A 21,561-nucleotide genomic window follows, 5' to 3' on the forward strand; every position below is an offset into this window, starting at 1 on the left:
TTTAATGTGACCTCCAATGCGTCTTCCGTTCGCCAGCCTAATGAATTCATCCCCTTCTTTTCTTTGCACAATCGCGAGCTTTTCAGTACGCATGTGCCCCATTCCAAAAGTTTTCTGCATCATTTGTCATTGACTTGCCTTTAAGCTAAGTCATAATATATTCAGACCAGTGTCTTGACATTTGGGGCTCTATATGGTGAGTGGTATACTCCGTACTCTGTACAGCATGAGTTGGCAGCCGTGATCAGTCGCTGTAAGAGTTAAATTCTAGCTGGCAAATGACATGCACCAGCACACGAGATTCACGGTACATTCACAGTCAAAGCTGAGTCATCAGACGTTCACTAACTAACTAATCAGGTTCCCTGATTGGCTAATGCGGCTTTCCAGAAGGTCTCAATCATCGATCCATCATCGCCATCAGAGCTCGGGAGTCGAGCCGGCCTCAATTCTTCCTGTTCAAACGGAGAGAATTGAACAATGTCGGCAGGGTACTCCTTGTCACGGCACTGTTACCGAAATGTCCGAAATGTGCTCGATTCGTCCTCATTCTCTCGATGTCGTGGAAAACCATTCCTTCGCTCCAAGGTAGAGGCCCGGCAAGCTCCCCGACGATACAATTCAATCTCCGCTGCGGACCTCCAATTTGGTCAACCGCTGCACGAAACACACCCTCACATATTAAAAGCTGGTGAACGTGAGCAATATTGAACACTGTACCTTGTAAGATGGAACTTCGTCGCTGATATATGGAGTAATTCCAGTAACACCCGGGATTACCGCTTTAGAATATGCACACCGGCGTGCGAAACTTGCGGCGAAGCTGCCAAAGGATGCGGTCGCTATCATCAAGGCTGCCGACGTGAAATATAAGTCAAAGAGCGTATTTTATGAGTATCATCAGGACTCAGACTTCTTCTATTTGACCGGTACGTCCCCACGCCCAACTCTTCGCTGCGGAAAGTTGTCTGATCCCACGATGTTACAGGGTTTAACGAGCCGGGCGCTCTGGCTGTTATTGGTGAGTTTCGAGTGCTCTTGGGATACCGAATTGTGCTGATCGATTAAAGCGAGCAATGGGGCCGATGGCGATCATATATTCCATCTCTACGTAAGAGAAAAGGACCCTCACTCAGAACTTTGGCAGGGCGCTAGATCTGGGACACGAGCCGCCCTCGACGTCTTCAATGCAGATGAAGTAGGCTTCCTCATTCCATTCCATGGACTATTCACTAAGGCAGTTACAATAGACCGACAGTATTGACAGAATCAAAGACATCCTCCCAGAAATCGTCTCGGGCGCATCGGAGATCTACACCGACGTCAAGGGGCTAACTTCCGCAAAATCTCTCATTTCCCGCTTTTTCCCAAGTATCCAGAATAACGCGGATACAGCGAATAGGGCAGCGGCTTTTTCAAAGATCAAGCCATTAAGCCCACTGGTTAGCGAGCTTCGAGTCTTTAAAAGCGACTCGGAGATTGCCAACATGAGGAAAGCTGGACAAGCCTCCGGAAGAGCTTTTACAGACGCTATGAAACAATCCTTTTCCAGTGAAAAGGATTTATATGCCTTTTTGGAGTATCGGTTCAAGATGAGTGGATGCGATAAGTCAGCATTCGTTCCTGTTGTCGCGGGGGGTCAGGTATGATGCAATTCCACTCCGGCTCATTGCTTGCCTTTATTGACCATTATAGAATGCTCTTAGCATCCATTATGTTCGAAACGATGATATTCTTAGGTATGTTTGCTCTTCCGTAACAACTTCCCGGTCCGTGGAGCTCACCTATGATGATAGGAACGGCAATCTGGTTTTGGTTGACGGCGGTGGTGTATGTTCCTTTCCCATTCCAGGAGCATAAGGATTGGACAGACTGACAAGATGTAGTCATATGGTGGTTATATATCAGACATCACACGGACGTGGCCGATTAACGGCAAATTTTCTCCTCCTCAGAGGGACCTATACGCTGCGGTGTTGAATGTGCAGCGCAAGTGTGTGGGATTGTGCCACGAATCTCAGAATATGTCACTGGACGATATCCACGAATACGCCGAACGCGGACTCCGGGAGGAACTTTCAGGCCTAGGTTTCAATTTGCCTCGTTCCGTAAGACCTGCCTTGTGTCTTTGAGCGTGGCGCTCGGTTTCTAATCTCAATTTTCTGTTCATAGGCGATTAGAACACTATTCCCTCACCATGTCGGCCACTATATTGGCCTGGATGTTCATGATACGGGTGACTATTCGAGGAGCCATGGGCTTCTGAAGGGACAGTGTGTGACCATTGAACCGTAAGATTCCCCGATCTTTTGTCAAATTGCGCGCTGTTCTCTCACACCCAGGTCTTTCAGCGGTATCTATATTCCCGACGATGAAAGGTGGCCAGAACATTTCCGAGGGATTGGGATACGAATTGAAGATAGTGTCTGCGTGGGTGACGAGAGCCCACTGGTCTTGACGACGGAGGCGGTGAAAGAGGTACCTCACTAGGATATCCCAATGGGTCCTACTTATCGCTAACTTTTAAATTAGGTCGACGATATCGAGGCCCTTCGCTAAGGGGCGGTGAAGACCATCCGTCTTCAATTGTATAGTATAATATGTATCATGTTTTAAAATATTAGACTTCTAGCGTACCGCCGTAGAATGTATGTTTATTTGGATGCAGCTCTGACCCCATACGCAGTACCTTATGTAGAAAGATGGATTGGCCTTGAGATGAAGCCTGGGTACTCCGTACTCCGTACTCCATTCTCCATACCCTAGCTCAGCAACGGTTGTCCCTCAATTGAGTGGACTGGCTCGATGACGCTTTTGACGCTGGTGGGCTGCGAGGGTAAAAGCGCAGCGAACGACCTCATGGCTGACGTCACACGGATGCCGGAATAATTAGCTCCGGATCCAAGCCGGAAAGGGGTTAGGGCTCACGCGGTCATGCGCGACGCCAAGAACAGTGCAGCGTTGGTTGGTGGTAACTCAGCAAGTCGCGGGTGTGAAGGGAGCAAAACATGGTGACCCGTCCCAAGCATCGAGTGTGTTTACTCCACAAAGGACGGGAGTAGACCGCCTCTGAGGGACAATCGAAAGGAGCTGAACTCCATTCTCCGTTAATCCTGCACGTTTAATTCTGTTGTTGCAATTATTATGGGCGATTCTTGAGCTCCTCTCGTGTGCACGAGGACGCGAGACACCCACCATTCGTCCTTCGGGCCTCACCTTGACCTCCCAAGTCACGTCTCTCTGTATTTCATGGGCGTTGTTCTGTTATACAAAGTTCGAAGTACATGGCAACTATATTAATGCCCTCCCCGCAGACTTCCATTTCAATGTCGAACCGACGGCCCCCCTTGGCCGACGTCCCCAATGCCACCAACTCACCTCATCGAGGCGGCCTCCTAGCTACGAAACGATCACGACCACTCAACTCCCAAGCCGATAAAGGCCTTGCTCAACCTCCTCTTAAGAAGCAGATACTCCACCGGGATGGCGATCCCAAATCGCCCCGAAAGTTCGTGTGCCAGCCTGCCGAGACCAAGCTCTTTGCGCGTAAGAATAACGCGCAGCCGACTGCATTTGAGCGGAAATTGGCAGCGGCGAGGGAAAAGCAGAGCAGTCAGTCTATGTCAAAGCCCAAGAAAAACGCGACGGATTCTGCAGAAAGCATACGGCAATGGCAAAAGCACTATCTAAAAGTGTTTCCGACCTTCGTCTTCTATTTCGATAGCGTTGCTGAGGAGGTTCGACACAAATGGGCAAAAGAAATAACGCGTCTTGGAGGGGTAAGTTTGGGCGATTGCTTCGTTCTAATAAACGCTTGTGTTCTAATTGTAAAAAATTTTCTCGGCAGAGCGATGAAAGGTTCTTCTCAAAATATGTAACACACGTTGTCACCGCCCGTCCCATTCCTCCCGACCTTGAGACTCCTCAGTCCTTCGAAGCAAGTACAGCAAACGAGGCCCGCAAAGCGGGTGCTTCTACCGATACTGTTAACCCTTCTCTCCTAGAAAATAGCACAGAAGTCGGCCAGTCACAACAGGGCAGGGCTCGGCCTCGAGGTGCATTAGATAAGCGGACATTGGATACAGATGGTAGGAGAGAACTCGGAGGGGGTGTGGATATCCTGTACCGCGCCCGGCAGATGAATATGAAAATATGGACCCTGGATAAACTGCAACGTTTTATTTGCGCTATTCGTGACCACGAACTGCCATACACCGGACATTTTCCTCGCAATAATGCTACGGCAAACAAGACCAAGGCCGAGTCAGATCTATCCGCGGTTTTAAGGAATGAAAAGTTGCACGGGCCCTCTGACCGTGATTCATTAGTCGGGCCAAAGGACCTTGTTCCATTTAAAGGCCCATACATTTACATCTACGACTATTTTGGAAAGACTCGCCCCGTCATGATTCGGGAATACCCCAAAGTTGCAAGGAGGCAGGATGGTGCTTGGCCTCAGTTTCGCAGTGCTCCTTTGGGGAAATGCCCTTTCGTCGAAGAGCCCCAGAACAAAAATGGGGAAAAGCGAGACAAGGCTCAACAAGAAAAGGCGCAGAAACCCCCGATCAAGGAAAACCCCGTTGTCTCTAAGGTAGTTAAAGAGATGGCGCCTCCACCTTCATTTGAAAAGCCGGTTTTGAAGCTTCCAGAGGATGAGTGTCGTCGGAAGGTGGCTGAACATATAGAGAACACAAGGGCGCCAATTAGGCAGGGCGAACTACCTCGCACGAATCTTGGGGCTGGGACGACTCCGGCCATCTCATTCGGAGCGTATTCCCGTGGTGAAATAGCTGCGTCGGGAATCCAGCCCTCTAACATTACATCAGCAATTCGATCCCAAATGATTTCGTCGACCGCCGCGATGCCAGGCGCCAAGGCAGGGACAAGTAAAGAAATCCATGAATTAAAGCGAAAAGTATTAGAGAAAAACAATGGGATCCTAGCGGCAGGTCAGAAATCCGCGGATGCTGCAAATACAACCAGCACCGCCAGAGCTCCAATCACGAGAGCCTCCAAGGCCAAGGCCCTGGAGAACCTTGCCACAATACCAGAAAACAGAAAGATTCGGACAACAGACAGCAAAACTCAGAAAACGACTAAAGGACAAACTTCCAGGCGTAGGAAAGACCCGAAACCAGGGTACTGCGAAAATTGCCGAGAGAAATTCGATGATTTTGAAGACGTGAGTTTGTTTTTCTTCTTCTGAGAAGTGCCATGTGCTAATATAGCTCTTTCAAGCATATTGTTTCACGGCAACATAGGAAATTCGCGATGACTCCCGCAAACTGGATCGATTTGGACTCAGTACTGGAGATGCTTGAGCGTGAGGAAAAGTATGACCCGGATATGGACACTGCTGATTATGACTATCATTGATTACGGGTTGTGCGCTAGCAATCAGATTTATAACTTTCTTATGCTACGCTTCCACGCATTTGTTGATAAAGGCTCTCCGTAACGCCTGTATTGCTACTGGACCATGGGGCTTCAGCCTGAGCTGACGATCCTAGGCCACACTGTAGCTATTAAGAGGACGAGAGAGAATCCCACTGGTGTATTTAGATTTGCACTTGTACTTGCATATCTCCTGTTTCTGTAGCGGTCGCAAATCTGATTCTGTTGGCTTTACGTCTGGCCTAAGTCTACCTATGCATTGCTCTATTTTCATATGGGCGGTCTTATAGCTTGACCTTTTGTATCCATACCCCTTTGCTCCTCTATCCCACCTCTTATCTCGAGACATTTGTTCCGGTCATTATCGAGGGTGTCTCCCATCTTCTCCAGATCTTTGTCCAAGGCGACGTTCTTCTCTACCTTTTTGTCCTGCATATGGGATAAATCATGCCCATGACAAAACACCGTGCTTGCTGTACATAAACGAGATCTCTCGGAGCTTGAATATCTTTCGGGAAACATTAGCTCTTTATATTTTTATAATTTCGACAGATATGCCTATTTTTCTTCCATCGCATGCATCCCTATCCACGGAAAAGGAGAGCAAGGTCAACTAGGTCCCCAAAAGCCTTTCCACAACCCATTCACCTATCCTCTCAACAGACCTCCTATTCAGAGGCCTAAACAAGTAACCATTCTGTTCTTAATATCCCGAATGACTAGGAGACCTTATGTCATGCAGGGCCCAGGGATTCACGTGCCCTGAAAGGAGTCTGTATCCTCCTTTCACACAACGGGTAATACCGAAGTGTTTGTAATATTTATATTTCCAAAAAAGCTCTCACTCTCAGCACCATCTTCTTTCTGTGATCTCCTTCTCACTCACTTGCTGAGCGCGTTGAGTGGTTGCTTTGCTTCTCATTTGCTTCTGCACATCTCATCTCGCGTCAACAGCGCCATAGTGAGCCCTTCCAAACCCTAGGTCGATAGGGAGAGGTGGTTCCTTTAGGCCTCTCTGCTTGAAAACTCGCTGTTTCGGAGGGCCTCTGCCCTTTCACCTGCTTGACCGCGTTGCTTTGTTATCTTGGCTTTGCTGTTCCTCCCACAAGGCCTTTGACACCTCCTTAAACCCCCGAATTGTCATCCTGTCGCTTCACTTCCTCTTCTAAGGCTATTCTCACCCCCCCTATCCGCCCGAAAGGGCATTCCTGAACATTCACTGGCACTTCTAAGACCAGTTATCCTCCTTAGCCTCCCGAAGTGGTGCTGTCTTGTCCTCTCTGCCTTTCTAAGGCCAGAAAAGCCTCCTTGTCCTCCCGAAGCAGAATCCCCTTCACATCTGCAACGAGTGACGCGCCATCTTGCATGTTGTTATCAGCCGATTGCTGAAAATGGCTGCTCCACAAGAAACACTGTAAGTGCAAAACCATAATTGAATGTGTGTCGCGTTAACAATGTGGTAGCATTATGGCACTGGCACCTCGACGCCCCATCCAAAACATTCTTGAATTGCCGCTCGAAATATTCTTCATAATTGCATTCTTCTTGAACAATCGTGATCTTGCGAACTTGAGACTTGTGTCAAAGGATTTTGCCTGGGTCGAAACAGTTTTGTTTCGGAACATTTTTATCAGAATGTCACCCGACCTGGTGCAGCGAGCTCAGGATTTCATTAACACGCGTTCTTCCAATCTCACTATTCGCAGCATCGCATTCGGCACTATCTTTGCTGTTCCAGGTGTGAGAGGTGTTAGGACATGGAGGATACTTAGAGATGCCATCCCTGCATTTGCCGCGCGCAGAGATATAGTCAACCTTCAGACTGTAAGGATGTGCCCAAGCAGCACTGAGCTGATACCATTTCTGAACACCCTGCGGCGATGCGGTATCACAACAATTCGAAATTTAGATGTTCAGCGATATACTGGAGCTCGCGGAAAATATCCTCGCGATGGAGCTCAGCTGGCCGAGGTTCTCGCCGAGATCGAAAATCTTCGCCTCTCTGTCGAGGACACTTACGGGGATTTTTTCTTTGTGCCCTGGCTCCTTGCTGAGTGTTCGAACGTGACGGTCTTCGACATGTCGTACTGGGCCTATCCCGGAAGGGCGCCTCGCTGCCCAGAAAACCCTTTCGCGTTAGGACTCGCAGGAGCATGGTTCCCCCGCCTGCGATCTTTGACCTTGTCTAATATTAGACTGGACCTGCACTCCTTCACTTGGCCGATCTTTGGCGGTCCCGCGTGCCTCGAAACCATCAGGCTATGCAACGTCTTGCTCCAGCCAACGGACCCGCGACGATTTCACACGCAGAACTGGCCCAACTGGCCCTATTGGCCAACTATCTGGATAGACGATGGATGGGACGCCGTGATCCGACAGCTGATTTCGAGATTTGAAAATACCCTTACGCGGGTGGAAATCCGGTATCCTTGGGAGGCCTCGTTCCGAGATGGCGACTTCAGGTGGGGTTCAGCCTCATATCTCCGATGCGATAATCCAGTTGTGAAGATCACGGGCTGGGAGGTTGGAATCTTCTATTACATGTAATGGAGGAGGCACGACAGTCTAAGGAGAGATAAGTCTGTTGTTTTCTGGGTGACAATGCACTGGCGGATTGGATAGGCGTGGTGGTGGCTCAAGGGTTTCTTTGTTGGTTTATTTTATTTTTCCTTTTTCTTTCGTAAAACGAGGTTGAAAATAAAAAAAAAAAGTGTTCTACTCTGTAGTGAATTAGGTAACAGACAAATATACAACGCTGTTGCTCCAGAATCAGAATCACACATCCATCCATCGCCGTCTCTGTGCATATCATATTGTAAAAACATCTCGGATTCAGCGGCGGGCACACGACCTCTTAGCCGGATCGAGCCTAGCCTGCCTCGGCCAGCGTGACTTCCGCCGGTTAAGTAGGTGAACGATGGCCGAAAATATTCTCCTGTCTACGCTGCATATACCAGCACGTCGCTCGAAATTCCCCCTCGACAGGCAACAAATATAAGCTGAGACTGTGGCCGCAATGGACGCGGTTCCTCCATCCTCTCCACATTGGAGTCATCGCCAACACTCCGTTGCCCGCCACGCCCCCTCTTTGAGTTCCTGATTTCAACCCAATTCTCCGCGTCTCTCTCTCGAAGACGAAGAAGAAACACAAACACAGAGCGCGCTGCAGACCATGGTTCTCCGCTCTCCTGCCCACGTGGTGCGCTCGGCTCGTCCGGCTCTCCTGATGGCTAGGCCTAGAGCAACGCTGTCCATGGCCTCACAAGTGTTTGCTCCCCTTGCGCTGAGGTCTCCGACCCCGCAACAAAATCAGAGGCGCCAGAGCTCCCATTCCCCAATGGGGGCAGCACCTATCAATCCTAGAAAGCAGGTCACCGTCAAGACTCTGCAATCGCTTTACAAGAAGAACGAGCCGATCACCATGATGACCGCCCATGATTTCCCCAGCGCCCATGTTGCGGAGGCGGCGGGCATGGAGATGATTCTTGTTGGCGACAGCCTTGCCATGGTTGCGTTGGGAATGGCGGATACGAGTGAGATCGGCCTGGAGGAGATGATACTGCATTGCCGGAGCGTCTCAAGGGCAGTCACAACAGCGTTCACTGTATGTCTTTTTTTTACCCCTCCTCTTCTTATCGCTTTACAGCATCTAACTTTGCAAATTTTACTTAGATTGGAGATATGCCCATGGGCTCTTACGAAATATCCCCAGAACAGGCCCTCCAGACAGCCATTCGCCTCGTCAAAGAAGGCAGGGTACAGTCTGTAAAACTGGAAGGCGGATCCGATATGGCACCGACAATCAAGCGAATAACCCAAGCCGGCATTCCCGTCGTCGCCCACATCGGTCTCACCCCACAACGGCAAAATGCTCTGGGTGGCTTTCGCGTTCAGGGTAAATCCACCGCGGAAGCGATCAAATTCTTCCACGATGCGTTGGCTGTCCAGGATGCCGGAGCATTTATGGTAGTTCTCGAAGCCGTTCCTGCCGAGGTTGCGAGCATCGTCACCAAGAAACTGAAGATACCTACAATTGGTATCGGCGCGGGTAATGGTTGCTCGGGCCAAGTGCTCGTGCAGGTGGATATGGTTGGGAACTTCCCCCCAGGGAGATTCCTGCCGAAATTTGTGAAGAAGTATGGCGATGTGTGGGGTGAGAGTCTGAGGGCTATCGAGCAGTACAGGAACGAAGTGAAGAGTCGAGAGTACCCGTCCAAGGAATTTACATATCCTTCCGTGAAGGAAGACGTGGAAGAATTCCAGAAGTTTGTCGATGAGCATCATTGATCCTTTCGCTGTCGTTGACGTGTTGCGATGGATCTGGTCTCGCGCCATTCGTACAATGACGTACATACATACATACATACATTTTCTCTTTAATACCCCTCTGTTGATAACTTTTTACTTATACTTTATTCTTCTTGGATATAATGTCCAGCTAGACCTCTCAAATATACCAAAACATCAAATAAATACATACTCCATGATTGCTTGGACTTTCTCCCTGTTCTTCATCACTGTTATATACATGCATACAATAACAGGTTATTTTGGGTTGATTTTTCGCGGAGGGGTGCCGGAATAACCAGGCTATTTGGGGGGGTGGTGTTGTAACATTTGTAACAAACCCTCTTGATAACTTCGTATGCTGTCATCATTTTTGCATTCTCCCTGGAGCTCAGACTTTATCTTTATTATTCAGTCTCCTGCGAGGATGCAGGTGTCATACCAGCAAGACTGATTCCAATGCACGTTAACTGACCGCGAGGGTGCTATTCCTTGCCCCGTATATGCGATTCCAAATTGGAAGACGATCGGGAGATAGACAACCCCAAGCGCCAGTAGCAGTAATTGCTGCAGAATCATTGAATCCTAATTTAACCTAACCCCCGGACCTCTCACCCGAATGCTGGGGTCATAGAATAAGAAACAATCAGTTGATCATCAGTTTTGAAGCACTGTATTCTACTATTAGCTCTTTAAATCAATTCCAAAACAGGGTTCCTTGGAGAATAAGTTCAAGGGATCATGCAGCTCACCCTCCAAAGCCCGCCCACACTCTCGTCCAGTCCCGGTGCAAACACGCTGTTGACATAGCAGAACACTGAGTCCGATTCCGAGCAATCTAACTTCTTGCGCAGGAATCGAACGACAGTTTCGAATTTCTGGGAGGCGCTGATTTTGAATACCCGGTTTCTGAGGATTGGAGCTGAAGGGAGAGGGTGGAAACGGACGGTTACTATGTAAACGTTGTGAGTGGAATACAGGTGCTTTGTATATTGGGCATATGCGCTTTTTAGCAAGATGCAGCTTTCGGTACAGAAATTAGGACGTATGTATACAACCATGTTCCATATAGTAGTTTTTCCCATGGCGATAAATGATTATCGCAGGATCATATATTATTTTCAAGCATTAATTATGGTTAAGCATACCTTTCCCCGCATCAATCACTTCCACATCCGCCAATGCTCGATGCGCATCTTTCGGTAGCCCGGTGAGAATGACGGATGCCGTCATTGTCAACGGCAGTTCTGCGCCGTGGTCCTCATCGGGAATTGGAGCCGTTGCCGCCGGTGACTCTGAGCCATTATTGGTATCTCTTCTGGCTCCGATCTGGGGCCGACTGGCTTGCCTGGTGTTAAGTCCGAGATTGCGGGAGGCGGACCGCGGGGAGGAAGGTTTGGAAGATCCTGGGGACGGGATTGGTGGAGTTGCGGACATGATTCCTAGAGACAAGAAGGTATTGACTGGGTGGGCTGAGGGGCAAGAAACCCTATTGAGAGGTGTTGGTATTGCTACCGTCAAACAAGGTGGTGGTGCTGATGGTTTGAGAGAGGGACAATAACTAGCTAAACTACGTTGGCTGGTTGCACTCATCATCACCTCAAGACACCGGAGCTCTCGGCGCCACCATCCACAACTTTAACAACAGGCTGGAAACCTGTCTTCAGGGTGCCACATCTCTCGTCCCATTTAGTTCCAAGGTCCACACCCCTCATCATGGGCCGGTCCTGTGGATCAGACCTTACGAAGCCGTACAGTGTCCCACCAAGACTAGCTCAAGCACTGGACACTAAAGAAACGACTTTGTTACTCCCCCGCTCTTCGATCCTGTTTGAAGAGCATCATCTAGTTCCTTAAATCCCCTCCTGAATACCCAAAATCTGTTTCCAATATGCCCATTCACAACGTCGCCATTGTCGGAGCAGATGGCGAGCTCGGTCCATCAGTCCTCAAGGCCCTGGCGTCATCAGGACATTTCAACGTCACGGTTCTGAAGCGCAAATCTTCCACTTCAAATTCGACCTATCCACAGTCAGTCCAGACGGTGTTTATCTCAGACGATTTCCCCGCCGATGAGCTTGTCGCAGCGCTCAAAGGTATAGACGCAGTCGTGGTCACCGTCAATGGCACCCTGGCCGATCTCCAGAAGCGTATCGCGGACGCCGCCGTCACGGCTGGCGTGAAGCACTTCATACCGGCCGACTTTGGCAGCTGCGATTCCCAGGACCAGCTGACCCGCGACCTTGTGCCGCTCTACCAGAGAAAGGCGGATGTGCGGGAGTATCTACGGCAGCTGGCATCTCGCCATGAGAATTTCTCCTGGACTGGTATAGTCTGCGGGCATTTCTTCCATGCTGAGGCCCTGAGGTTCATGCATATCGATATAAGATCACGCACAGCGGAAGTATTGGATGACGGAGAGACGCGCTGCTCCGCTAGTACGCTGCCGCAAGTTGGCGCTGCCGTGGTGAAAGTGTTGGAGAAGTCGGGAGCGGAAGAGATCAAGAACAAGGTCATTTACATTCAGAGCTTCTGTGCAACGCAGATGGAGGTTGTGAGAGCATTTGAACGGGCGACGGGCCAGTCCTGGAAGGTGGTTCGTACCGACTCTCAATCCTTTGTAAAGGAGGAAAAGGCCAAGGCAGATGCCAATGGGATTGTAGGCTCAGAGGAACTGGTCTGGGTCCTGGGCACATTACACGCAGACTGGGAGAGAAAAGAAGAGTTTGTGAATAAATTTTTGGGATTGGATGAAGAAGATTTGGATAAGGTTGTTGCCGGATTTGTGGCTTAACATTGCATAGATCACTTGGTTACAAAGGAAAACTGGTTCATTTTCCTTGCGTTCACACTCCATACGGTCTCATAATAATCATAGCTACATAGACATATGACCTATGTGCAATTCTTTTCGGGTGCTCCAATACTAATTCAGGGTCATAGAGGTGCTGGGTAACGTAGCATTCCGTGTGGCAGGATATATATATATGTGTATATCCATGCTCAGACAAAGGGCCTAGATGATGATGGCTAGGAGAGGTGTAAAGTCCCACCGGTAAAAGTAAAACAAAGTCTCTGCAGCAGCTGCTTGCTGTCGCCCTATCTGGTAAGCCATGATCATGTGTGCGGCTGTTGAGCGGCTTGCCTCCTGGCCTCCCCAGGTCACACCGACGAACCCCCTGTCATCCTCAGTTTCTCAACGTCATTGCTCACGCTTGTCAACAAGATCTTCCACACTGCTGAATTCCTTTTCAACCACTGGCACGGACTCTTAGAGCCCCTGGTTGTACAAAGTGTTTTTAAGCATTGACCATGGCCTTCCTGAACAAGCTGCTTTGTTGCGGTGGTGGAGATGGTGATAGTGATGAAATTGTGCATTTCCCCCTCACCACTTTGAAATGAACCATTGCTAACAAGCGCATCAGCAGGAGAATGAAGCGCCCTCGGGATGCCGTCGGATGTGGACCAAAGTCAAGTCATGGTTCTCATCGAAGAACGGGGGGCAGGAAACCACAAATGTTTGTGACCCTTTTCCCCTGCTGTCCTCTAGTTTCTGCTTAAACGAGGACAGCAAGAGAATCTGACGAACGATGCCCCGAACTCACGCGAGCAGGATCGATCCCCGGCGCAGGTCCCGAATCCCGGATCAGACGCGGCAACTCTTAGACCCCCGTCGATCTCACCGGCCTCAACACGCGCTTCGTCGCGTGAAGGGTCGATAATATTGCCACAGAGACCTTCATCGATGATAGGAGTGACCATTGATGACTTCATTGCATATCAGAACTGGGTGGTATGTACAGCCCAACCACGTCATGGCTTTTCTCCTTGGCTAGAGATGGCGGAGCTGACGGATGCTGTCTTCAACAGGAGCGCGGTTACTGAGCAGCCGCGGATGGTTGGTTGGGTGTCACTCGAGAGTCATCTTTTTTAAGGTAATTAGCCTGTCGAAGTTGAGGACCTTGGTTGGTCTGTGAACTGTGTGCATTCGATAATCAGCAGATATAGGGTGGTATATATATATGAAAGGCAGGTTCGACTTTAATGTCTGGCTGTTGAAGATGCGGGTTGGTGCAGCGCTTGTGCTTCGTTCATCCGTTGAACATGGCTGACTGGCAGCATCACACCTCCCTATATAACTATCTGATGCCCTGCTTTCAAGTATGCGTGTGTGTGTGTGTGTGTATGTATGTATCATGCTCTCTCCGTTATGAAATGACATGGCTCCTTTCGAGAACGTGAGCAAAACCGCACAGACCAAGGATGGCGCCATCGCCGGTGACTGTGAATGGTGTGAACTGCCGGCTGCCGGGTCATGTGTGACTTGCAGAGAATAAAGCCAATGGAACCACGCGGTGGCCCGGGGGCGGCGGTCGAGTCAGCGAGTCAACTCGTTGCTACCGAACTAACTGGCTGACCGGCTAACTGACTAACTGACTCTTGAGTGGACTTATGTTACGGAGAACGGAGGAGTTAATTAGTTGGGTGGTTAGTTACCCACCTGCCCGACAAGCCGGCCCGGCTGCGTGAATTCCAACCCAAAGCCAGTCGCTCCCAACGTCATCTCTCTGCCTCTTCAACGTCGCTGCGCTGTTAACGTCTCCGGTGCCTTTTTTTTTTTTTGCTTCTCGACCGCCTGCAGATCCTTGAGTCTCAAGGTGGGCATCGTCGCCTACGCTCTGCTAGTTAACTAACTAACACACAGCTCCTAACTATTCCTAGACTCCTTCTGACATTGCTCCCATTAATGACTAGTTATCTGCTCGATCTAGCCGTGTCAGATCCGTGCCCCCAATTCCGCACTGACAATCTTCCCTGCATCCTTACCCCGCCGAGTTCGCTCCCTCGACAGGACTCCCACTTCACTTCACTCCTGGGATAAACTCGCATTTACGCTCTCAACCCCCGGCTTTCGAGTGACAAGTTACTCACAAACTTATCCTATCGTCATCAGAACCCCGCAAGCGTCTAGCTTACCCATTGGAGTTTCGGCAAGATGAGTAGTCCAAAGCGGAGAATTGAGACAGATGTATGCCCCGCGTTGAACCGTCAAATGGCTTGAAAATGTGTGTGCTTCAAGGGACTGTTTGCTGACTGCCATCTCCGATGTCTTCGGGGTCCTCTTACCGCAGGTCATGAAGTGAGGCCCTCTTTTCTTGCTCTTTGCCAGAAGGTATTTGCTAATTTGGTGAACAGGATGTACAATACCCCCTTCGTTTTGCTCCCCTCTCTACGAATTTCCCGCTGGGAGACCCTACGCTTCTCCGGATTGCTAACCTTGGTACGACCGTGCTAGGTTGATGAGTGACTATGAGGTGACGCTCGTCAATGACAATAGTAAGTCTCGGTCACTGGGTCCTGAAATGTTTGTATGGACGCATCACTGACGAAGGCTTCCCGATTTAGTGTACGTGCACCAGAATACTGCTTTCCAACCGCATTCAAAGAATACTAACCGGAATCTCACTTTGCAGGCAGGAATTCTACGTCCGCTTTAAAGGTCCGGAAGAGAGTGCGTCGTCCCTGTAGGAGCCACCATCCTACTCCGTTACTAACACCGTACAGCACCGTTTGCCGGTGGCCTCTGGAAAGTACATGTGGAGCTCCCGGACCAGTACCCTTACAAGAGCCCGAGCATCGGCTTCGTGAACCGTATCTACCACCCGAATATCGATGAACTGTAAGCTGCACTTGAGAATGGGATACACCACGACTGCATGCTGACAAGCGACCAGGTCCGGATCTGTTTGCCTGGACGTCATCAATCAAACATGGTCGCCGATGTATGACATGATCAACATATTCGAGGTCTTCCTCCCACAATTATTGCGTTATCCAAACCCGTCCGATCCGCTCAACGGAGACGCTGCGGCCGTCTTATTGCGGGACCCCAGCAAATATGAGGCTAAAGTCAGAGGTATACCTCATGCTGCCTACTTCTCCCGTTCAACGATTTGCTCCGCTAATACTACGTTCATTGACTAGAATATGTGGCAAAGTACGCAAGTAAAGATGCCGCTGACGATGCAGGCGAGGATACTGGTGAGGAGGACGAAATGAGCTCAGTCGGAAGCTACGAGTCTGGCGGCGAAGAACCAGCCGGCGAGATGGACGACGTGTGACCCCTCCCGTTTCAATTTTCATCTACTCACTTTGCTGCATCTGGGAGTTCGTTTCTCTCTCAAGTTTCTTTCTTTCCTTTTCTCTCGGAAATGAGGACGGATCCATCTTTCAAGGAGGGGTGCTATAGGCGTTAGGCACTGGTGTCAAGCATAATACACCAATGGAGTACCCAGGTTCTGGGGACAGAAGATGCATGCATCGGCTTTGATTTGGCCAGCCTTTTGATCTGTCTAGTTTTCTTTTTTCACTGGTGTCGCATTCAGCATTGTCTTAATTGAATAAGCTCTTCGGCGTTGTCTTTCAATGTATGTAGTAAGGATTTATAAGATAAATAAGATCCCCTGTTTATGCCGGGTAGTTTTCTTCATGAACTTGAGACAAAAGTAGTATATAAATCTACAGTTCGCTCTTCTTAGTTACAGTGATACTAGTGTAAAAGAACAATTTTCATTAGATGAAGTGCGGTTACCAGCTCAAAAGCGTGAACCAAAAAAATGGTAGTTCGCTAAGGAATTTTGATGCCGGGAAGCATGATACTGAAAGCCGAATATGTACATCGCTATCCATCTTGCCCAAGACTGACTCCGATGCTCTTGCAAGGTAAATAAATAAAAGTAGAAAAAAAAAAAAAAAAAAAAAAAAAAAAGGAAAGAAAAAGAAAAGAAAAGAAAGGAGTATTGATAAAAAAAAGCAGGAGAGAACGATAGAGAAAAATACCGGCAACCTGAGGACATCCTCGTTTAGAATGTATAACGGCGCTGGGACGAGTCTAAAAGCGTTATTTGCAAAAGGAAATGTGTCTTGTGGTTCCGGGCACTATCATCTGCCACGATACAAATGTGATAAAATGAATGACGAGCGGTCGACTTGGTCGAGGTAGCAGTCGAGGACACCAGCGCAGTAGCCTGATCCTGCCGTGCGGTCAAAAGGGCTATTTTGGAAGCTTCGTTTAATCCTGTTTCCATCGCTCCACGCGAGCTTTTCCCCCATGTTCACAGGGACGTTGGTACGAAAATCTACTTCACCACCAATGCTCCGAAGAAATCGTCCGCCGTGGTGCCATCTTCATTGGTCCCGTTGATACCCGGTCTCTTCTTTCTTCCTCTTCGATTCGTCATGACGACTTCTCCCCAGTGTCTCGGTACGGCGGATAGTTCGGTGGCCTCTCCCAGTCCGGCATCGCGGCATGCGACATATCTCATTCCCGGAATCTCGCCTGGAAGGGGCGACGGGGATCGATCTGCGCGTTCTTGCGGATGTGTTGGATGGGCGAGTGCCGAAGCGTCTTCACCTTTTGACAGCAGTGTCGGAGAGACCACATTTGCTCGATCGTTGCTGGGGAGGCGGGAGGAGGATGCTGTGGTAGCTGTGCTGCCTTGCGCGGGAGGAACTAATGGTTGCGACTGGACGGCCCATATATCAATTACGGAGCTAGATGCACGGAGCATTGAATCAGCTTAGATGAAGAAGAAGCTGGGCAAAAGGGGTCGCGGGAGGGCATACTCCGATGTGCGTTGGCAGATTGCCTCCAAGGCTTCTCTTTCGCGCTTCAGGTCTTCCGGATCGGGCCCGTGACGCTGTGCCTGAACTGTACCGTAGCTATAGCCCGGCTGATAGACATCGTCATCTAGCAACCGTGACGCTTCGGACTGAATTTGCGCGATCAAGTTAGCTGGATGCCGGTAATGAGATCGCAACGTCGCAAAATATGATTGCGATCAATGCAGATGGGGAGCCTCACGTCATGACTTTCCCGTCTCGCCAAACCCAGGCAAGACGCGCAGATGCCCATTGAATCTGGAGTCGGAGAAGCGCCTCCACCTCAATCAACCAGATAAAGTGCTAGATGTAGCTACAAAGTAACTGTCTATGTCGATAAAAATCACAAGGGTAAAAAGTCACAACAATTAAGGACTGTTGGAAAAGAAGTGAGTAGATTCAGCCAGGCAGTGGGCCTGGATCACAACCCATGAGGGATAGAGAAACTGCACGCGCCTGCAGTCAAGAAGAAAAGAAACCGATTGCTAGCTGCAGGAGGGTGCGCGATCTCGAGGGGCTGGAGGGACATTTGACTATAATTCTCCCTGCCTTTGAGGGGGTGTCTTTTTTTTTTTCTCGGCTGCGATGAACTGGCACTGACGCTACTGTGACAAGCCGCCAGGGATCGGAGCACAAGGGCTGGGGCTGCCCAATCATGGGGCACAACGGGCCAACCCAGGGATTCTTCACCACCCGGACGATCTGCTGCAATGAATCATTGATTGCGGATGAATATCTGAACTCAACAAGCGACAAATTTGATCAATCGACTGACAAAACACTCATCTTACTGCTGTCTGTTGTCCTTTTTAAGAAAAAAGAAAAATGTTTGAGCTGCCCAATGCAAAGCGGTACGTAACTACCTACCCTCTCTCTGCTTTCGTCCGGCAGAAGTCCTATTGACTGGTGGACCATGTCCTTACTCTGCGCCCTGCTCCCTTGCTTCTTCCTCATTGTACCCAAGAGCAGCATCGCATCCGCAACTAATGATCCCGCAGTGTTTGCCGTGAAGATCTCAAGTCCCCCTCCTCTCCCCGCTCCCAGTCCCCCGCCGCCAGCGACACAGCCGCCTACGCTACAGACGCACTTCGAAAAGCGTACTCCTCACTCGAGATATTCACGGCACCTCCGGTTACAAGTGCGACGACTATAGGTACAGGTCTAGAGCCTATAGACGAACATGAAGAGGAGGAGGAGCAGGAATTCGAGTTCAGACTCTTTCATTCCGCCGCACCAAGCGCGACGCCGCATGGAAGCACCGCGAAGCGCAGCGAAGGTGACGGCCAAGCTGAAGGCAGAGAGCGTGTGAATACCCGTGTTCCGGCTGTACAAAAGCTCAGGATTAGGCTCCGTTCACCTACCCCGGCCCGTACTGGAGAAGGAGGGTTCCTCGTTCCCTTTCGCGGATGGGAGTATTACTTCTCTGATCCGGAATCCGTAATGCGAGTGTTTAGTGGAGGTGCGCAGGACCTTAAGCCCGCATTCCCGGGGTCGGAATCCAAAAATTCAAAGAGGCAGAATATTAGGGAGCAGTTTTTTGAAGTCGCTGTTACCTCGGAGGAAGTGCTGGCAGCTGCGCAATCAGAAATCTGGGTACGTTGTTCACTCTCTCCCGCCCCCCTTCTCCCCGGGGTGTTGCCGCGCGGCGAATTCCGTATACAAGTCATCTCCGCTGACGATTCAACAGCCTGGCTGCCATCTTCCCTGGCGCGTAACACATATCAAGCTTCCGTCCTCTTTCACAACTAGAGCCTCAGCTCCCTCCGCCACCACTACGCCACTACCCACAACGGAGCCTTCAAGATCCAAAAAGAAGAAACCAGGCAAGAAGAGGCGGATAGTGCTCCGCAAGCGCGCGGCGGCAAAAGCAGCAACCGAAGAAACAGAGAAAGAGAAACGAACGAGACGGAATCGAGAGAAGAAAATCAAGCGAAGGCAGAGAGAACGGGAGAAGAAAGCCGCCATGCGTGCTGAAAACGGCGAAAACCAGATCGAGGCGCGCAAAGGGATGAGCGAACCGGAGAGCGATAGCGAGGGCTCGGATTAGGTGGAAAAGAAGGGGAGATACAATGCCCTGTGTCTCTAGAGATTTACACTAAGCTATTGCTATTCCGCCCGCCGTCGAGGGAAGAAAGCACCAATTGAAAAACATCCATGAAGCATAACTTTCCCGATAAATCATTCATAGCTCACATCGCTTTCACCTTCCATTCAGTCTGACTACGAACTTGAAGAATGATAAGCCAACGCGTACTAAGAACAGTTTAAGGGACACTGGATCGGTAGAAAGCAAATATGAGCCGGCATTACGCAAAATGTAATTTACAGCAAGCGAAACGGCTAAAAGAATATACATTGGAGGAAAGGGTATCAGGCAAGAAAATCCGTAACAGAGCCATCATAACTTCGCTTAGTGGTATCACTGAGGCTGTTCCCCGGCGCACAATCAGCAAGCCTTCCATTGCAGACGTAATGTCGATTCGACTAAGGTACTCATTTGATTATTTGGGAGCTTCACTCTCAGCCGGTGCTTTTGTTTCCGGCGTGGCATCGGGTTGCGCTGGCTTTTCCTCTTCTTTGGCGGGTGCAGTTGCTGCGGATTCCGTGGCTACGGGGGTTTCAGCAGGTTTCGCCTCAGGAGCCGGTGTGGGCTCCGCGGGCTTAGAGGGAGTCTCAGTTGGGGCGGCTGACGCTAATAACAACCCGGCATTAGATATTTCTCAGAGAAGATCCAACCCATCATCGAGGTTTGACGATCACATACCTTGTGTGGGTGGTTCCGCGGGGACCGGTTCCTCGGGCGCTGGATCCTTAGGAGCAGGATCCTTAGGAGTCTCTTCCTTAGGAGTCTCTTCCTTGGGAGCAGCTTCTTTAGGGGCGTCGGTTGCTGCAGGTTGCGTGGGCGGCTGCGGTGTCGGAGCGGGTTCAGTGGTTGGAGCCGTGGTGTTCTCTGGAGCTTGAGCGGGCTGTGGAGCGGGAGCACCGCCTTCGGTGGCCGGGGCACCCGAGGTTGTAGCCTCGGGGGTCTGAGCTACTGGAGCAGCCGCTGGAGCGGCAGGAGGTGGTGAGGTTTGGGTTGGTTCGGTCGCAGGCGCGGTGGGCGTCTCAGCCGGCTTGTTTTCAGCAGGCGGCGCGGGTTGCTCATCTTCCTTGGTTGCGTTCTTCTTCTTTCTGCGCAGGAAGAATTTTTTGAAGCCTTTCTTCAGCTGATCGAGAGCATCGGGGGCTGATGAGGAGCTCCTGGTTAGTACAACGCCGAAGCACGCCGCCCAAAAGGGCCCCTAAGCAGAAAAGGAACACCTACGAACTCCTGGCATTGTGAAGGTGAGGGTGGTTGAACCTGGATCTTGCTACCAGCTCGGAACTTGAAAAGGGGGTTTGGACCGAGATCGGACGAATACGGAGCAGTTTTCAGGGGGGGTTCTAATTAGTGATTGGTGTAATGGATACTTTCACAGTGAAACAAAATATGACACAGAGCCACAGAGCAATCGATGGTCCAACAGAGAGTGTGATGGGCCTGTGAAGGAGACAGTGGTAGACAGAGGGCGGTGGTTGTGCGGTTCTGGCCGTGGTGGTTGTGGTTGTGGACACTGTTGTTGTGATCGCGAAGAGTGCTGAGACACGATGAAACCAGGAAGAGCAGCTGCACCTGGCCCGTGCACAGACCACCGTGTGCTGACTTTTGTGGGGAAAGCACTATCCCCAATATGGATGTCACATGATGGAGCTAGTCAGGCACCGTCTGGCTTGGCAGAACCTTAATCCGACGCGTGAACTCGCCCGATATTGCCTTTTAATATTATTATCATTATTATTCATTATAGTCTTATGCAGTCAGTGACTTGCCTTTTTAATAATGGAGTGCATCATCAGTACAAATGAGGGCTCCATTCCGTAGCGCCAACGCCCAGGACCAAATCTTGAACAACTGAAAGAGTTACCCGCATTTGGCGAAGGGTTTCTATCAGCTATAGCGGCGTTTAGAGTATCGTAGAAAGCCTAACAGTAGCTCAGGCTCTCACTGACAGAGCCCATCGGAGAAAGAAACAACTATCTGATGCTTTCTGCCTGTTTCTAACCACCGTCCTGATTAGGTTGCATTCCAGAATTCTCCACTGAGGTTCAACGAGAGGACGAAGATTCCTCAGTGAAATTCAGGCAAAACACCACAGCCTTTGAGCACAGCGTAGGCTTTCATATTGAGCAAGTGATAGC

At 50.0% G+C, this 21,561-nt stretch overlaps 12 protein-coding genes across 12 annotated transcripts; 9 read left to right on the plus strand and 3 right to left on the minus strand.

The window, feature by feature from the left end:
* Positions 1–376: 376 nt before the first annotated feature.
* Positions 377–1,198, plus strand: D8B26_001972 (uncharacterized protein). The gene is made up of 3 exons (XM_066123696.1): positions 377–697; positions 765–929; positions 989–1,198. Exons 1-3 carry the CDS (start codon positions 481–483, stop codon positions 1,066–1,068), a joined length of 462 nt encoding a protein of 153 aa, XP_065979771.1. The 5' UTR covers positions 377–480; the 3' UTR covers positions 1,069–1,198.
* A 289-nt stretch (positions 1,199–1,487) lies between these two features.
* D8B26_001973 (uncharacterized protein) lies at positions 1,488–2,642 on the plus strand (the record flags this gene model as incomplete). The annotated part of the gene is made up of 7 exons (XM_003065920.2): positions 1,488–1,643; positions 1,696–1,739; positions 1,797–1,830; positions 1,887–2,108; positions 2,173–2,291; positions 2,352–2,478; positions 2,533–2,642. The coding sequence occupies 7 exons, from the start codon at positions 1,488–1,490 to the stop codon at positions 2,557–2,559; spliced, it is 729 nt and encodes a 242-aa protein (XP_003065966.2). The 3' UTR covers positions 2,560–2,642.
* Positions 2,643–2,999: 357 nt separating this feature from the next.
* Positions 3,000–5,629, plus strand: D8B26_001974 (uncharacterized protein). The gene is made up of 3 exons (XM_003065921.2): positions 3,000–3,779; positions 3,848–5,182; positions 5,239–5,629. The coding sequence occupies exons 1-3, from the start codon at positions 3,285–3,287 to the stop codon at positions 5,374–5,376; spliced, it is 1,968 nt and encodes a 655-aa protein (XP_003065967.1). The 5' UTR covers positions 3,000–3,284; the 3' UTR covers positions 5,377–5,629.
* A 754-nt stretch (positions 5,630–6,383) lies between these two features.
* On the plus strand, positions 6,384–7,941 carry D8B26_001975 (uncharacterized protein; the record flags this gene model as incomplete). The annotated part of the gene is made up of 2 exons (XM_003065922.2): positions 6,384–6,808; positions 6,858–7,941. Exons 1-2 carry the CDS (start codon positions 6,786–6,788, stop codon positions 7,939–7,941), a joined length of 1,107 nt encoding a protein of 368 aa, XP_003065968.1. The 5' UTR covers positions 6,384–6,785.
* Positions 7,942–8,309: 368 nt separating this feature from the next.
* On the plus strand, positions 8,310–9,703 carry D8B26_001976 (uncharacterized protein). Its single transcript, XM_003065923.2, has 2 exons — positions 8,310–8,998; positions 9,067–9,703. The coding sequence occupies exons 1-2, from the start codon at positions 8,567–8,569 to the stop codon at positions 9,679–9,681; spliced, it is 1,047 nt and encodes a 348-aa protein (XP_003065969.1). The 5' UTR covers positions 8,310–8,566; the 3' UTR covers positions 9,682–9,703.
* Positions 9,704–10,177: 474 nt separating this feature from the next.
* ATG12 (Ubiquitin-like protein) lies at positions 10,178–11,214 on the minus strand. The gene is made up of 3 exons (XM_003065924.2): positions 10,830–11,214; positions 10,434–10,633; positions 10,178–10,352 (listed from the first exon to the last, which is right to left on the minus strand). Exons 1-3 carry the CDS (start codon positions 11,116–11,118, stop codon positions 10,293–10,295), a joined length of 549 nt encoding a protein of 182 aa, XP_003065970.1. The 5' UTR covers positions 11,119–11,214; the 3' UTR covers positions 10,178–10,292.
* Positions 11,215–11,526: 312 nt separating this feature from the next.
* Positions 11,527–12,561, plus strand: D8B26_001978 (uncharacterized protein). Its single transcript, XM_003065925.2, has one exon. The coding sequence runs from the start codon at positions 11,573–11,575 to the stop codon at positions 12,473–12,475; it is 903 nt and encodes a 300-aa protein (XP_003065971.1). The 5' UTR covers positions 11,527–11,572; the 3' UTR covers positions 12,476–12,561.
* A 432-nt stretch (positions 12,562–12,993) lies between these two features.
* Positions 12,994–13,566, plus strand: D8B26_001979 (uncharacterized protein; the record flags this gene model as incomplete). Its single annotated transcript, XM_066123697.1, has 4 exons — positions 12,994–13,053; positions 13,110–13,199; positions 13,253–13,474; positions 13,552–13,566. The coding sequence occupies 4 exons, from the start codon at positions 12,994–12,996 to the stop codon at positions 13,564–13,566; spliced, it is 387 nt and encodes a 128-aa protein (XP_065979772.1).
* A 725-nt stretch (positions 13,567–14,291) lies between these two features.
* On the plus strand, positions 14,292–15,803 carry UBC8 (Ubiquitin-conjugating enzyme E2 8; the record flags this gene model as incomplete). The annotated part of the gene is made up of 8 exons (XM_066123698.1): positions 14,292–14,339; positions 14,437–14,710; positions 14,814–14,821; positions 14,978–15,046; positions 15,156–15,193; positions 15,247–15,361; positions 15,417–15,598; positions 15,667–15,803. Exons 2-8 carry the CDS (start codon positions 14,678–14,680, stop codon positions 15,801–15,803), a joined length of 582 nt encoding a protein of 193 aa, XP_065979773.1. The 5' UTR covers positions 14,292–14,339; positions 14,437–14,677.
* Positions 15,804–16,306: 503 nt separating this feature from the next.
* Positions 16,307–17,636, minus strand: D8B26_001981 (uncharacterized protein). Its single transcript, XM_003065927.2, has 3 exons — positions 17,546–17,636; positions 17,308–17,453; positions 16,307–17,235 (listed from the first exon to the last, which is right to left on the minus strand). Exons 1-3 carry the CDS (start codon positions 17,594–17,596, stop codon positions 16,821–16,823), a joined length of 612 nt encoding a protein of 203 aa, XP_003065973.2. The 5' UTR covers positions 17,597–17,636; the 3' UTR covers positions 16,307–16,820.
* Positions 17,637–18,167: 531 nt separating this feature from the next.
* On the plus strand, positions 18,168–19,500 carry D8B26_001982 (uncharacterized protein). The gene is made up of 3 exons (XM_003065928.2): positions 18,168–18,194; positions 18,342–18,936; positions 19,031–19,500. Exons 1-3 carry the CDS (start codon positions 18,169–18,171, stop codon positions 19,388–19,390), a joined length of 981 nt encoding a protein of 326 aa, XP_003065974.2. The 5' UTR covers position 18,168; the 3' UTR covers positions 19,391–19,500.
* Positions 19,501–19,635: 135 nt separating this feature from the next.
* On the minus strand, positions 19,636–20,958 carry D8B26_001983 (uncharacterized protein). Its single transcript, XM_003065929.2, has 3 exons — positions 20,648–20,958; positions 20,108–20,569; positions 19,636–20,035 (listed from the first exon to the last, which is right to left on the minus strand). Exons 1-3 carry the CDS (start codon positions 20,658–20,660, stop codon positions 19,845–19,847), a joined length of 666 nt encoding a protein of 221 aa, XP_003065975.2. The 5' UTR covers positions 20,661–20,958; the 3' UTR covers positions 19,636–19,844.
* Positions 20,959–21,561: the final 603 nt, after the last annotated feature.

The sequence above is a fragment of the Coccidioides posadasii genome, chromosome 1 (assembly GCF_018416015.2).
Source record: "Coccidioides posadasii str. Silveira chromosome 1, complete sequence".
Taxonomy (NCBI): domain Eukaryota; kingdom Fungi; phylum Ascomycota; class Eurotiomycetes; order Onygenales; family Onygenaceae; genus Coccidioides; species Coccidioides posadasii.